Here is a 14,508-nt window from a genome sequence, read left to right on the forward strand (position 1 = left end):
AGGGTTTCACTATATTGCTCAGACTGGTCTTGAACTCCTGAGCTCAAGTGATCCTCCCGCTTCCCAAAGTGCTGGGATTAGAGGCATGAGCCGCCACGCCCGGCCTCAACCTCAGCTTCTAACATAACACCTGGTACATGTCAACAAATGTTTGTTTAAAGAATGAATGGATGGGTGGAGACATAACTTAACAAATTAGTTGCCTTAGAGCAGGAAAAGCCCTTATTCCAATGATGCTGCTTTTGCTTAAGACATTTGTGAAAACAGCTTAGGAAATGCTTTCAGAATCAATTTATAAGCTAGAAAATAATATCAATATCTCTCTACCTTGTTGGCAACATCTTTTTTCTAAAACAAAAAAAAAAATGTGGGATGGAGGTTATCATCTAGCTTTATTCACCAGCCCTACAAGATCTATTCTCAAAGCCTGAGGATGATGTAAAAATGTGCTCCTAGGTCTAAACACAATTACAAAAGGCAGTTTTAATGAAACGGGCATATTATCTCCCAAAGTAACTACCTGAAAATATGCTTTTAAAAAGAAATTAGTCTCACTACTTTATTATCATGCTTTATATTTTGATATTTGAATGAGTTTTTGTCAGTTAATCTTAATTACTAATTCATAACAGAAAAATCAATTTAAAATATTAGCTATGGGATTTGTACACATACATCCTAAGACTATCTTAAAATATTTCAAAGTCAGATTTTGAACTTTCAACTCTCTAGAAAAGAATTTGAGAAAATCTGAATATTTTATTCAGATTCTAGTTCTTTTAAACCATAGTTTAATATTTATCATTTTATTTAAACATTCTTATAAACCACAGTTCTCAGAACATACTTTCATTGCCAAACTCTCTCCAAGGGATGCAATATTCTCAGACTTTTTATCCAAACATGCTTGCAGGCATTCCTTTTCTTTAGCCAGATCATTGAGGGTTGCACCAAGAATGCTGATTTCTTCTCGCTGTGCAATATTTTGCCTTGTAAAATTATCTAAATATGTAATCATAAAAGTGTTATTTTGATCAAGATAAAATCTTTTTTCTATTTCAAGCAGATTATCATACTTTTTGAAGTCTCCTTACTTCTAATATATATTATATTTAATTACTAAAAATGAGTACTATATCCCAAATTTAAAAATTTTTTAAATTAAAAACTACAATGAATCACAACACTCAAAATGATGCATAAACACAAAAGCACATTACCACTGAATCAGAATAGTAAAAAGGAAAGCTCTATATTGCTCTCAAAATAGATTTATATGTTTGGTAGGGGAAGAGTGGGTGAAATAAGTGGAATAGTGAAACAATCTGTGGCACTTCTTCCCTCTAGTTTCCCCTCCCCTCCCTCTAGCCTAAAGTTGGTAAGTAACACATCTTAATAAAATATTCAATTAAGTCATCTTTAAAATCAAATGTCTTCTAATATTCTGAAATTTCTAAAGTAGTGTTATAAAAACTCCTAGGAAAAAAATCATCCCAGGAATTATGATTCAATTTGTGAGGACTCTTGCAAGTCAATCTCAATACTGAAGGCCTGAATAATTCGTATAGAAGAATAGTTTTCAAATTGTGGTTTCTCAACCAGCACTATCAGCATCACCTGGGAAATGTACATTCTTAGACCTCCACTCCAGACCTACTGAATCAGAAATTCTAGGGGTAGGCACAGCAATTTATGTTTTAAAAACCTCTTCTTTCCCCAGTGATTCTAATGCATAATGAGGAGTAAGAACCACTCATCTAGATTAGGGGTTCTAAGGTATTAGATTTACCTACAGAAACTGATAGGGACACAAAAGCTCTGGTCCTCGCATACTTCAAGGAGGCTGGCTCCAATGATCTTTATTAGCTCTCAAGGTGATTCTGACACAGATAACAGTTTGAGAACCACTGATCTAGAGCTCTACAAGGAAAGCTCTGTTAGACTAGACTTGTTGGTTAATCCCTTCAAGGTTAATACTTGTGAGGGCCATCCAGGAGCAGTGCTAAGGGAGGTAATACCATATTTTCATATGCCAAGGCCATGATCTATATAGTACTGGAGAATACACCATGTCTCTTCTTGCAGGCAGTATTGCCTTTAAGGCAACCCACATGTTTTGTGTGTCCTGATATCTGAGTTCACTCCCATTGGCAATCAAACAATCAGTACATCTCTAAAACAGCTCTAGTATCTCCTAGCTTAAAAAAAATTCAACCTAACAGCCCACTGAAACTATTGCCCTATTTTCTTCCTACCCTTAAATAGCCAAACTTGAGAGACTTCTTTTCTGTCTGCACTTCACTTCCCATTTATGCCTCAATCCACTCTATCTTCTACAACCAACACTCCATTCAAACTTTTTTTGGTGTTACAAAACCTTCCAACGTGCCAAATCCAATCAATAATATTTTTAGTCTCATTTATTTCACTTCTCACAAGTATCTGACAATTGATCACACCCTCCCTTTAAAAAACACTTTGCTTTCTGGCCTTCCAAAATAACACTCACTTCTGGATCTTCTTCCTACTTCTTTGGCTTCTTCTTACTCAGTCCTGGATCCTCTTCTCCTCATTCTCTACATTTCCCTAGGTAATTTCATGGTTTTAAAATATCATTTATATGCTGATTTGTCCCAAATATGTATCTTTCTCTTCTGAGACACAAACTTAAATATTCAACTGCTTACCTTAGATCTTTATTTGGACTTAAAATATCCAAATGAGAGTTCTCCGTCAATATTAGCTTTTATATTTGTTTTAATATTTCCTGGTTTGATAAATACTATCACCACCTGCCTAGTTGTTTATACCAAACATTCTTGAACTATATAATAGCAAGCGTTAACAATATTTCCTCTGCTTTAAAATAGGTTCTTTTATAGCCCTGACCAAAATCATACCTTATAAGATTAAGTTATGACCATATTTTCATAATAATCCTAATAAGAAACATAAAGAGGAGACTTTAAAAAAGTAACTTTCACTATAAACCCCAGTAATACCATAGACATAGCCAAACATGTATACTTTCCAACAAAAGTTATAGGTACTATATTTCATTATAGCAGCTATGGACAAGCTACAATAGTACACAAAATATTTCAAATTTAAAAGTTATCATCATACGTTTACAAACTGTTGCTGCTTAGTTTAGCTACTACTTCATTGACAAATTTTAACTTATCACTAAGTACTTACAGCGCTAAGTCTAAAAAATTTTGCTGTCAAAGAAAAATCCATTTTTCTATTCTTTTTCATTCATAAGAACTTCAGACTACAGACTTAAGAAGAAATAAAAGTAATATTAGGAGAAAAAAACTCACCAATTTTTTCATCCAAGCACATAATTTTCTCCTGGGTAAGCTGTAGCTCATATTTTTTCTTAGCAAGGTGTCGTTGAGTATCAGAAAGATCCTTTTCTGTATTTTCATATAAAAGTCTACAAATATAATAAAACTAATTCTGAAATTTTTGTTTTGTCATCTTGTAGTGTGTTTAAATCTAAAAACTTTTAAGGACACTAATATACTTATTTCCTCTTAATATTTTAATACAGTTTTAATATTTTCATTAAAAAACCAGGAAGTTTAAAAAATAAAGGATAAGAAGGGATCTTCAATCCATCACTCCAATATAAGCTACTATTAGCTTATATTTTGGCAATAGTACCTTCCCTAAGTCCCCTAAGGCCAAATCAGAGCAATCATTTTAGGAACTGTTATGTTAGCTATGACTGGGGTTTGTCTGTCTCAATAGCCTAAGGTCTTATGATTTAATTCAGACAATAAGATGAAGCCATAGAGATGTCTACAGCACAAAGAATAGAACTAAGGTGTCCCAAGTAAATATGGAGAGATATACCATTAGGGAGAAGGTCAGACTAGAGAAAAACACCTTGTCAATTTTTGATACGCTCAGGAAAATAATAACAACAGAGAGTCTTAATCTCAATCTAAGACATCAAAATAAAATGTGATTCCCGATTGGTCATACAATCAGGAACTCCTGGCAAAACTCTAGAGGCATGCTCTCAACCCAAGCAGAGAACTAAACCCCAGACAAAAGCCTACAGAAAATGATCTCATAATACAAAATTTGAAAACACATTAAGAAACGATCCAACCTTAGTGGCAGCCAAGAGACACACAAACTAAATTAGATCCCTAAGAACTTCAGACTACAGCACTATCAAATAGAAACTTAGAAATACATGTGTTTACAGCAAAAGAAACTATCATCAGAGTGAACAGGCAACAGAATGGAAGAAAATTTTAGCAATCTATCCATCTGACAAAGGGCTAACAGCCAGAATCTACAAAGAATGTAAACTAATTTACAAGAAAAAAACAAACAACCCCATCAAAAAGTGGGCAAAGGATATGAACAGACACTTCTCAAAAGAAGACATTCATGCAACCAACAAACAGGAAAAAAAAAACTCATCATCACTGGTCATTGCAGAAATGCAAATCAGGCTGGGCATAGTGGCTCATCCCACCATGGTGGCACTTTGGGAGGCCAAGACGGGCAGATCACCTAAGGTCAGGAGTTCATGACCAGCCTGACCAACATGGTGAAACCCCATCTCTACTAAAAATATAAAAATTAGCTGGGTGTGGTGGTGCATGTCTGTTATCCCACCTACTCAGGAGGCTGAGGCAGGAGAATCACTTCAACCTGGGAGGCAGAAGTTTTGGTGAGCCAAGATCATACCACTGCATTCCAGCCTGGGTGACAAAATGAGATTCAAAAAAAAAAAAAAAAAAAAAAAGTAAAGCCAAACCACACCGAGATACCATCTCATGCCAGTTAGAATGGCGATCATTAAAAAGTCAGGTAATAACAGATGCCAGAGAGGATGTGGAGAAACAGGAACACTTTTACACTGTTGGTGGGAGTGTAAATTCAACCACTGTGGAAGAGGGTGTGGTGATTCCTCAAGGATCTAGAAATAGAAATACCATTTGACCCAGCAATCCCATTACTGGGTATATACCCAAAGGAGTATAAATCATCCTACTATAAAGACACATGCACACATATGTTTATTGCAGCACTGTACACAATAACAAAGACTTGGAACCAACCCAAATGCCCATCAATGACAGACTGGATAAAGAAAATGTGGCACATATACACCATGGAATACTATGTAGCCACAAAAAAGGATGAGTTCATGTCCTTTGCAGGGACATGGATAAAGCTAGAAACCATCATTCTCAGCAAACTAACACAAGAATAGAAAACCAAACACCGCATGTTCTCGCTCATAAGTGGGAGTTGAACAATGAGAACACATAGACACAAGGAGGGGAACATCAGACACTGGGGCCTATTGGCGGGTGGCAGGACTAGGGGAGAGATAGCATTAGGAGAAATATCTAATGTAGATGACAGGTTGATGGGTATAGTAAGCCACCATGGCACGTGTATACCTAAGTAACAAACCTTTACATTCTGCACATGTACCCCCAGAATTTAAAGTATAATAAAAAAATTGATTTAAAAAATAAATACATACGTTTAAATACAAAGACATAAAATAAGTAATAGTATATGTAAAGAAAAAATAACCAACAAATTTGGAAAAAAACCAAACAGAACTTCACAAAATTAAACTAATATCAAAATTTTAAAAATTACAAAACTCAGTGAACAAGTTAAGAACACAGATTGACACTGCCAAAGAGATAACTGGTAAACTGGAGAAAAAAAGTAGATCAGAGGTCTTATATGAGAGCACAGATAAAACAATGAAAAAATACAAAACAGAGGTTAACAGACGTAAAAGATAGAATAAGAAGGTCCAATATTTACCTAATCAAAATCCCAGTAGGGAAGAGTAAAGAAAATATTCAACAAAATAATAGCTAATAAAAGATGAAATCCCAGGCTAAAGAAGTATTAATCTGTATCTATTAAGACAATTATAAATGGGGGAGGATAAAAGGACTTAAAAGGAGGCAAGATTTCTATACTTTATTCAAAGCGATAAAATGTGACACCAGTGGATCGTGGTAAGTGCAATTCACAGAGCAACCACTGAAAAATCTATAGACACTCAAAATACTACAAAAATACTGTAGATATAAAAAATGGGATTCTAAAAAATGTCAAGTAATCTATGAAAAGGCAGGAAAACAAAAACAGAGATATGAGAATCAGAGGAAAGAAATAAACAAACAAAAAACACCCCAAAAAATAACATGGAGAATTGAGCCCTACCAATAATTATATTAAATGCATATGGTCTACCTTATTTTCAACAGCCAAAACCTGGAAGCAATCAAAATGTCCTTCACCAGGTTAATAGCTGAACAAATTATAGTACATTCATACTATAAAATGTTACTCAACAATATCAAAAAAGTAGCAAAATTTCATACTTGGCTGGATCTCAATGGCATTATTCTGAGTTTTCAAGCCAATCTCAAAAATCATATCTCTATGATTCTATTTATAGAACATTCTTGAAATTACAAAATTGCAGCGTTGGAAAACAGATTAGTGACAGATTCAGGGATTGTGGTGGGGGAAGAGGAGATGTGACTATAAAGGAGAAGCATGAGAGATATTCTTGTGGTAATAGACTTTTTGTGTATTGAATGTGGTGGTTGTTACATGAAACTACACGTGTGATAAAATGACAGAACTATGCAGAACTATGCACACACATTGTACCAATGTCAACTTTCTGGCTTTGATCTTGTACTATGGTTATATAAAATGTAATCATTGTGGGAAAGTGAGTGAAGGGTATACATCAACTTCTGTATACTTTTTTTTGGTATATTTTTGCAACTTCCTACAAATTACGAAAATATTTTAAAGTAGTAAAACAAAAAAAGTACTAGATCTAGGCTGTAAAATTACAACAATTAAGTTAAATCTCTGGGGATGAGAATCAATATCACTATTTTTTTTAAAGCTCCTCATTTGATTCCAACAAGCAACCAAGTTTGCTAAGGAATGACATGGTTTGGATGTTTGTCCGCTCCAAATCTCATGTTGAAATGCGATTCCCAATGTTGGAAGAGGGGCCTGGGAGGAGATGATTGGATCATGGGGGCAGGTCTTTCATGAAGGGTTTAACACTCTCCCCTGGGTGATCAGTGAGTTTTTGCTAGTTAGTTCACATGAAATCTGGTTGTTTAAAGAAGTCTGGAACCTCCCCTTTTCTCTTGCTCCGCCCTTGTCATGTGATGCACTGGCTCCCTCTTTGCCTTCCACCAAGACAGTAAGCTGCCTCAGACCCTCACCAAAAGCAAATGCCAGCACCACACTTCCTGTACAGCCTGCAGAACTGTGAGCTAAAATAAATCTCTTTTCTTTTAAAGTTACCCACACTCAGGTATTTCTTTATAGCAACACAAGAATAGACTAATAGAGCCTGCTAGTGTCTCTTCACTCAGGGGAGCAAAGGGTGAAAAACTGGCAAAGCAGCTATATATGAGGCAGAAAGTGATAGTGGTTTTATGGCATCAGAGTCTCTCCCATCTCCAAACACCATGAACTCAAGGAGGCTGACATTGTTCTACACCCAAAAGCATCATTTTACACAATAACTTATACCTTCATGGAAAAATGTGTTTCAGGGCCAAAATCCTAAGACACTTGAGAAGGCCATTTAAAAACAAAACAAAACAAGACACACTGATTACAAAATCAAGCAGAAGCAGGTATATTAGAATAAATGTATCCAAAAAATTAGCCCCAAAAAAACATTAAAATAAAGGAGAAGCCAGGCATGGTGGCTCATGCCTGTAATCCCAGCACTTTGGGAGGCCAATGTGGAAGGATCATTTAAGGCTGGGAGATCAAGACCAGCCTGGGCAACATAGGGAGACTGTCTCTACAAAATTAGCCTGGCAAAGTGGCACATATCTGTGGTCCCAGGTACTTGGGAGGCTGAGGCAAGAGAATCACTTGCGCCCAGCAGGTCAAGGCTGCAGTGAGCTGTGATTGTGCCACTATACTCCAGCCTGGGCAACAGTGCGATCGTCTCAAATAAAAAATTTTTAAAAAGTAGTAATTTTTTCTGGAGGTTCTAGAAAACAATTTTTAAAACTAAATAAAAGTACTAGATATTGACAATATGAAAAAAGACAAGGAAAAAGGCACAAATAACAGTCCTGAGAAATGTAGATGAAGTTAAAAAAAAAACATGGTGTAAATAGTAGAATGGATACACCTGATAAATGAATTAGCATACTGACAATCAAATTGATGAAATTTCAGAAGAAAAGGAAACATTAAATAAATAGAAATAGAAACATGAAATAAATTTAGAGGACTTACCAAGCTGACTTTGAGACTTACTACAGTATTCAAAATGGTATGACATTAGTATAAGTATCAACACATTAGACTAATAAAGCAGAATATAGAGAACAGAAATAGACCACAGATATATGGTCATTTTTCAATAAATACATCAAAGTAATCCAATGGGGAAAGAAAACAATTAATGCTAAAAAAACTGCATTGGTCTGAGTAACAAAATATTCTGTACAATAAACACCCATGACAGGGTTTCACCTCCATAACAAGCCAATACATGTACCCCTGAACTTAAAAGTTGAAAAGTAAAATGAACAACAAACAAACAAAAAAAACCCAATTGTATTGTTGTGTAGACAAAAAAAGAACTCTGACCACTACATGACACCATACACAAAACCTAACCATAATGTAAAATTACAATGCTTCTGGAGAAAGCATGAACATATATGCTAAAAGTTTTAACCAAGCCTAGTAATCAAATCCAACAAAATCAGAATCTACTATGACTACGTGGTGCTTACCCAGGAATGCCAGGTTGGTTTACAATTTGTAAATTAATCAATAATAACTCATCATATTAACAGACTGAAAAAGAAAAAAAATTATGATCACATTAACAGATGCAGTATAAGCATTTGACAAATTACACTTTGCCAAAGAACACTCAGCACATTACAAATAGAAGACAACTTTCCAATTTCATGATAGGCATCTACGAAAAGCCTACAGCTAACATTACAAAGACGAAAGGCTGAATTGCTTTCCTTCCAAAATCAGGAACAAAACAAGGATGACTGTTCTCATTCTTCTGTTCAGCACTGTACCAGAGGTTCTATCAAGTAAATAAGGAAAGCAAAACACAAGGCATTAAGATTAGAAAAGAAGCGAAACTCTGTTCACAGATGACATAATAATCTACAGAGGAAATCTTATAAAATCTACCAAAACTGAGGCTAGATGTTCAAGACCACCCTGGGCAACATAGCAAGACTGTATCTACAAATGGCACACACAAAAAGCACTCAACATCATTAGGAATCAAGAAAATACAGATTAAAACCACACAATGATACCTCCTCACATCCAGCAAAATGGCTAAAATCAGAGACTGAAAACACTAAATGTTGCCAAGGACATGGGTGGAACAATTTAAACTCTTATACAACCTTTCTCAAGTGGGGTTCTTTGGGGAAAAAAACTAGAAAAAATTAATTCAGTGACTATTTTCTCAATTCTCTCAAGGATAGCCCAAAGCTAGTACAATTCTAGATTCCTGTGAATCTAGAAGAGATGATAATTCAATGTCATAGTCCCCTCTGTGTTATCTGTGGTTTCTCTTTCTATGGTTTCAGTTACCCACAACAGTCAACTGAAAAGAGAGAGACCACATTCATATAATGTTTAAAATATGTGGTTATAATTGCCCTATTTTATTATTAGTTATTGCTGTTAATCTCCTACTGTACCTAATTTATAAATTAAACATTATCATAAGTATATATATTTAGGAAAAAAGACATAGTACGTATAGGGTTCAGTACTATTAATATCTGTGGTTTTAGGCATCCACTGTGGGTCTTAGAACATATCCCCCATTGATAAGAGGGGACTACTATACATACCAAGGTATCTTAGCAAATTACAACTCAATTCTCTCTCAGAGGCCTGATTTTAAAGGGCTACATTATAAATTGTTACTAGGACTGTAAAATCACACAATCACAGTGGAAAACTGATCATTCCTTATGAAATTAAATACATGCTTACCATGTAACCCAACAATTCTACTCTTATTCAAGAGAATAAAAACATATGTCCATAAAAAGGCATATGCAAAAATTTTACAGCAGTCTTACTCATTAATTACAGCTAAAAGTGGGTAACTAATCCAAATATCTATCAAAACAAAATATTAATAAAAACAGGTGGTTATCTACACTATGGACTACTACTTCACAATTAAAAAAAAAAAAAAGATTGGGGGTAGGAAAATGGTGGATAGGGGGCAGGACTAATTTAAAGCTCCCACCCAGACAAACAGAGCAGTGTGTGAAGATACATACTGTGAACTTTTGCTCCAAGAACTACTGCAGGAACATACCAGGGAAGCCAAGAGAATCCACAGACCCTTTGAAGAAACATGATTGCTCCTGCAGGACCCGAGAGACAGCCCAAACACTTTGAGTGCCCAAAGTGTGAAAGTGGGAAAGGAGGATCATCCAATCCCAAACACACACCTTCACTGGGGAAACTGAAGGTCCAGACCACGGGAGAAGGATTTGACCTTACTTGAAGCTCATGAAAATGAATACCAAAAGAAACTGGTATAGCTATGTTAATATCACACAAAAGGGGTAAGAAAACATGAGTAAAGAAAGTCACTTAGTAAAAGAAAAATTCTAAATTTATATGCACCTAATAACATACCATCAAAATATATAATGAAAAAGTTGACAGTTCTACAAAAGAAATCTACAATCATAGCAGAAAACTTTAATACATGTCAGTAATAGATATAAAATACAGTATGAATATAGAATATTTGAATAACATAGTTACAAACCTAATAAACAAAAAACACTGCTCCCAACGACTTCATAATTTCTCAAAAATGCACAGATCATTACCAGAAACTGAACATATAATAAAGGTCACCAAATGTCAGAAAAATGAAATATAACATTATGTTCTGCAAAACAATGTAAATAAACAAAATATCAGTCACAAAAAGATAATTAGAAATTGATTATAGTTTTAAACATTTAAAATCATGATAACCAATAGACCAAAGTAATCATAGTTGAAATTAGAAAAATTTTTATACAGAAAATAGTAAATATTAAAATCTTCAGAATATATCTAAAGAAGTATTTTGAGGATAACTTATGGCTTTAGATGTTTCTATTAGAAAAAAATGCGTAAAAAGTAAAAATGTAAGTATTCATCTGAAGAAAATTCAGGAAAAAAGAAATCTAAAGAAAATAGAAGAAAGGAAATAATAAAATAAGAACAAGAGTTAATGAAATAATTTTTTTTTTTTTTTTTTTTTTTTTTTGAGACGGAGTTTCGCTCTTGTTACCCAGGCTGGAGTGCAATGGCGCCATCTCGGCTCACCGCAACCTCCGCCTCCCGGGTTCAGGCAATTCCCCTGCCTCAGCCTCCTGAGTAGCTAGGATGACAGGCACGCGCCACCATGCCCAGCTGATTTTTTGTATTTTTAGTAGAGACGGGGTTTCACCGTGTTGACCAGGATGGTCCCGATCTCTTGACCTCGTGATCCACCCGCCTCGGCCTCCCAAAGTGCTGGGATTACAGGCGTGAGCCACTAAAGAAAAAAACAATAGGATCATAAGCAAAGCAAAATGTAGGTCTTTGGAAAAAACTAATAATAACCACTAATTCCAGAGTAGAAAAACAGGAAATAACCACAGACTCTATGTAAATTAAAATGTTTATAGGATATTATAAATAACACAAACATCTTTTTAAATTTAGACAAAATAATAAATGCTTACATATATATATATACTTACTGGCATAAGAAGAAAATTCTAGTTTTTTAAATTAAACAAATGAAATAAAACCTTCCCTTAAAAGATGAGATCTAAATAACTTTATTGGTAAGTTCTACAACTCCAATCTTATACAAAGTGTTCCACAAAATGACAGAAGCCAAAATGAATTAAAAAGAGTATTATAGTGTGGGTTTACATTACCTTGATATCAAAATCTGATTTAAAAAAGCCATAAGGTAAATTATCATCCAATGTCAATTATAAAAAAGATATAAATATACAAAGCAAAAATATTAGTTAACATAGACCAATAATAAGTAACAAGCATAATATAGCATGACCAATCTGTATTTATTCTACTCTGTAAGGTTGGTTTAGTATTACCAGTGTAAGTTCACATTTTAACAAAATAAAGGAGAAAAATAATGTAACCATTTAAATACATGAATAAAAATTATCAGATCAATTTCAACATTCATGTATGATTTTTTTAATACCTGGGCAAAATAAAAATAGAAGAAAATGTTGTTGAATCTAACATTACAAAGTTGTCAAAACCACCATAAAAATATATTTAATAGTTAATTAGAAGTAATTCACAATATAACAAGAAAAATAAAATGTATAAGAATTACAGAGGCTGAAAAAATAATACTTGCAGATAACATAATTCTATGTAAACAAATGAAAAAAAAATCTTCTGTAGATGGGTTATTAACGTTAATGAAAAGTTAGCAAGACTGTTGGATACCACACCAAAATACAAAAATCAATTTTATATACCAGCCATAATTTTTAAAAACAGTTAAAATCATCTCAAAATATTGAGTACCTGTAAATTTAACAAAATAAATGTAAGACCTCTCTACACACAAAAAATAGGAAACATTATTAAGAGAAACTAAAAAATATATAAATATATTGGGAGATATACAATGTTTATGGCCCAGAAGACTGAAATAACATAAATATAAATTATTTCAAAATTCATCTATTGATTCAACTCAATGCCAATTAAAATGCTTTTTTTTTTTTTTTTTTTGTACTTTAGGTTCATGTGCAGATCAGGATAGTTGCATGGGTACATACATGGCAAGGTGGTTTGCTGCCTTCATCCCCCCCATCACCTATATCTGGTATTTCTCCCCTTGTTAACCCTCAACACCCTCCCCGTCCCTCCCCTAACCCCACCACCAACTGACCGCAGTGTGTGATGCTCCCCTCCTTGTGTCCACATGTTCTAATTGTTCAACACCCGTCTATGAGTGATAACATTCAGTGTTTTTCTGTTCTTGTGTCAGTTTGCTGAAAATGATGGTTTCCAGATTCATCCATGTCCCTATGAAGGACACAAACTCATCATTTTTTATGGCTGCATAGTATTCCATGGTGTGTACGTGCCACATTTTATCTAGTCTATCACTGATGGACATTTGGGTTGGTTCCAGGTCTTTGCTATTGTAAACAGTGCCACAATGAACATACATGTGCATGTGTCTTTATAACAGAACAATTTATAATTCTTTGGGTATATACCCAGTAATGGGATTGCTGGGTCAAATGGTATTTCTATGTCTAGATCCTTGAGGAATCGCCACACTATCTTCCACAATGCTTGCACTAATTTGCACTCCCACCAACAGTGTAAAAGTGTTCCTATTTCTCCACATTCTTTCCAGTATCTGTTGTCTCCAGATTTTTTAATGATCACCATTCTAACTGGTGTGAGATAGTATCTCAATGTGGTTTTGACTTGCATTTCTTTAATGACCAGCGATAATGAGCATTTTTTTCATATGTTTGTTGGCCCCATGGATGTCTTCTTTTGTAAAATGTCTGTTCACATCTTTTGCCCACTTTTGAATGGGTTTTTTTTTTTTTTCCTTGTAAATCTGTTTTAGTTCTCTGTAGATTCTGGATATTAGCCCTTTGTCAGATGGGTAGATTGCAAAAATTTTTTCCCATTCTGTTGGTTGCTGGTTCACTCTAATGATTGTTTCTTTTGCTGTACAGAGCTCTAGAGATTAATTAGATCCCACTTGTCTATTTTGGCTTTTGTTGGCATTGCTTTTGGCGTTTCATCCACGAAGTCCTTGCCTATGCTTATGTCCTGAATGGTTTTGCCTAGGTTTTCTTCTAGGGTTTTTATGGTGTTAGGTCATATCTTCAGATCTTTAATCCATCTGGAGTTAATTTTAGTGTAAGGTGTCAGGAAGGGGTCCAGTTTCTGCTTTCTGCACATTGCTAGCCAGGTTTCCCAACACCTTTTATTAAACAGGGAATCCTTTCCCCACTGCTTTTCTCAGGTTTGTCAAAGATCAGATGGTCGTAGATGTGTGGTGTTGCTTCTGAGGCCTCTATTCTTTTCCATTGGTCTATATCTCTGTTTTGGTACGAGTATCATGCTGTTTTGATTACTGTGGCCTTGTAGTGTAGTCTGAAGTCAGGCAGCATGATGCCTCCAGCTTTGTTCCTTTTGCTTAGGATTGTTTAGGCTATGTGGGCTCTTTTGGTTCCATATGAAGTTTGAAGCGATTTTTTCCAGTTCTGTGAAGAAGGTCATTGGTAGCTTGATGGGGATAGCACTAAATCTATAAATTACTTTGGGCAGTATGGCCATTTTCATGATGTTGATTCTTCCCAACCATAAGCATGGAATTTTTTCCATCTGTTTTTGTCCTCTCTTATTTCCTTGAGCAGTGGTTTGTAG

The 14,508-nt window shown here is 34.8% G+C and overlaps 1 protein-coding gene across 18 annotated transcripts in view; it reads right to left on the minus strand.

The window, feature by feature from the left end:
• TSGA10 (testis specific 10) overlaps nt 1-14,508 on the minus strand; it is a 156,913-nt gene that overhangs the window by 88,821 nt on the left and 53,584 nt on the right. For all 18 annotated transcript variants that reach the window (XM_032255405.1, XM_032255417.1, XM_032255412.1 and 15 more), the window contains 2 exons: nt 3,324-3,439; nt 848-1,002 (listed from right to left, as the gene is read on the minus strand). In XM_032255405.1, the coding sequence (XP_032111296.1) occupies nt 848-1,002; nt 3,324-3,439 (271 nt within the window). The remainder of the gene's footprint in view (nt 1-847; nt 1,003-3,323; nt 3,440-14,508) is intronic.

Source organism: Sapajus apella, unplaced genomic scaffold (assembly GCF_009761245.1).
Source record: "Sapajus apella isolate SASKATOON/1434 unplaced genomic scaffold, GSC_monkey_1.0 scaffold89, whole genome shotgun sequence".
NCBI classification, from domain to species: Eukaryota; Metazoa; Chordata; class Mammalia; order Primates; family Cebidae; genus Sapajus; species Sapajus apella.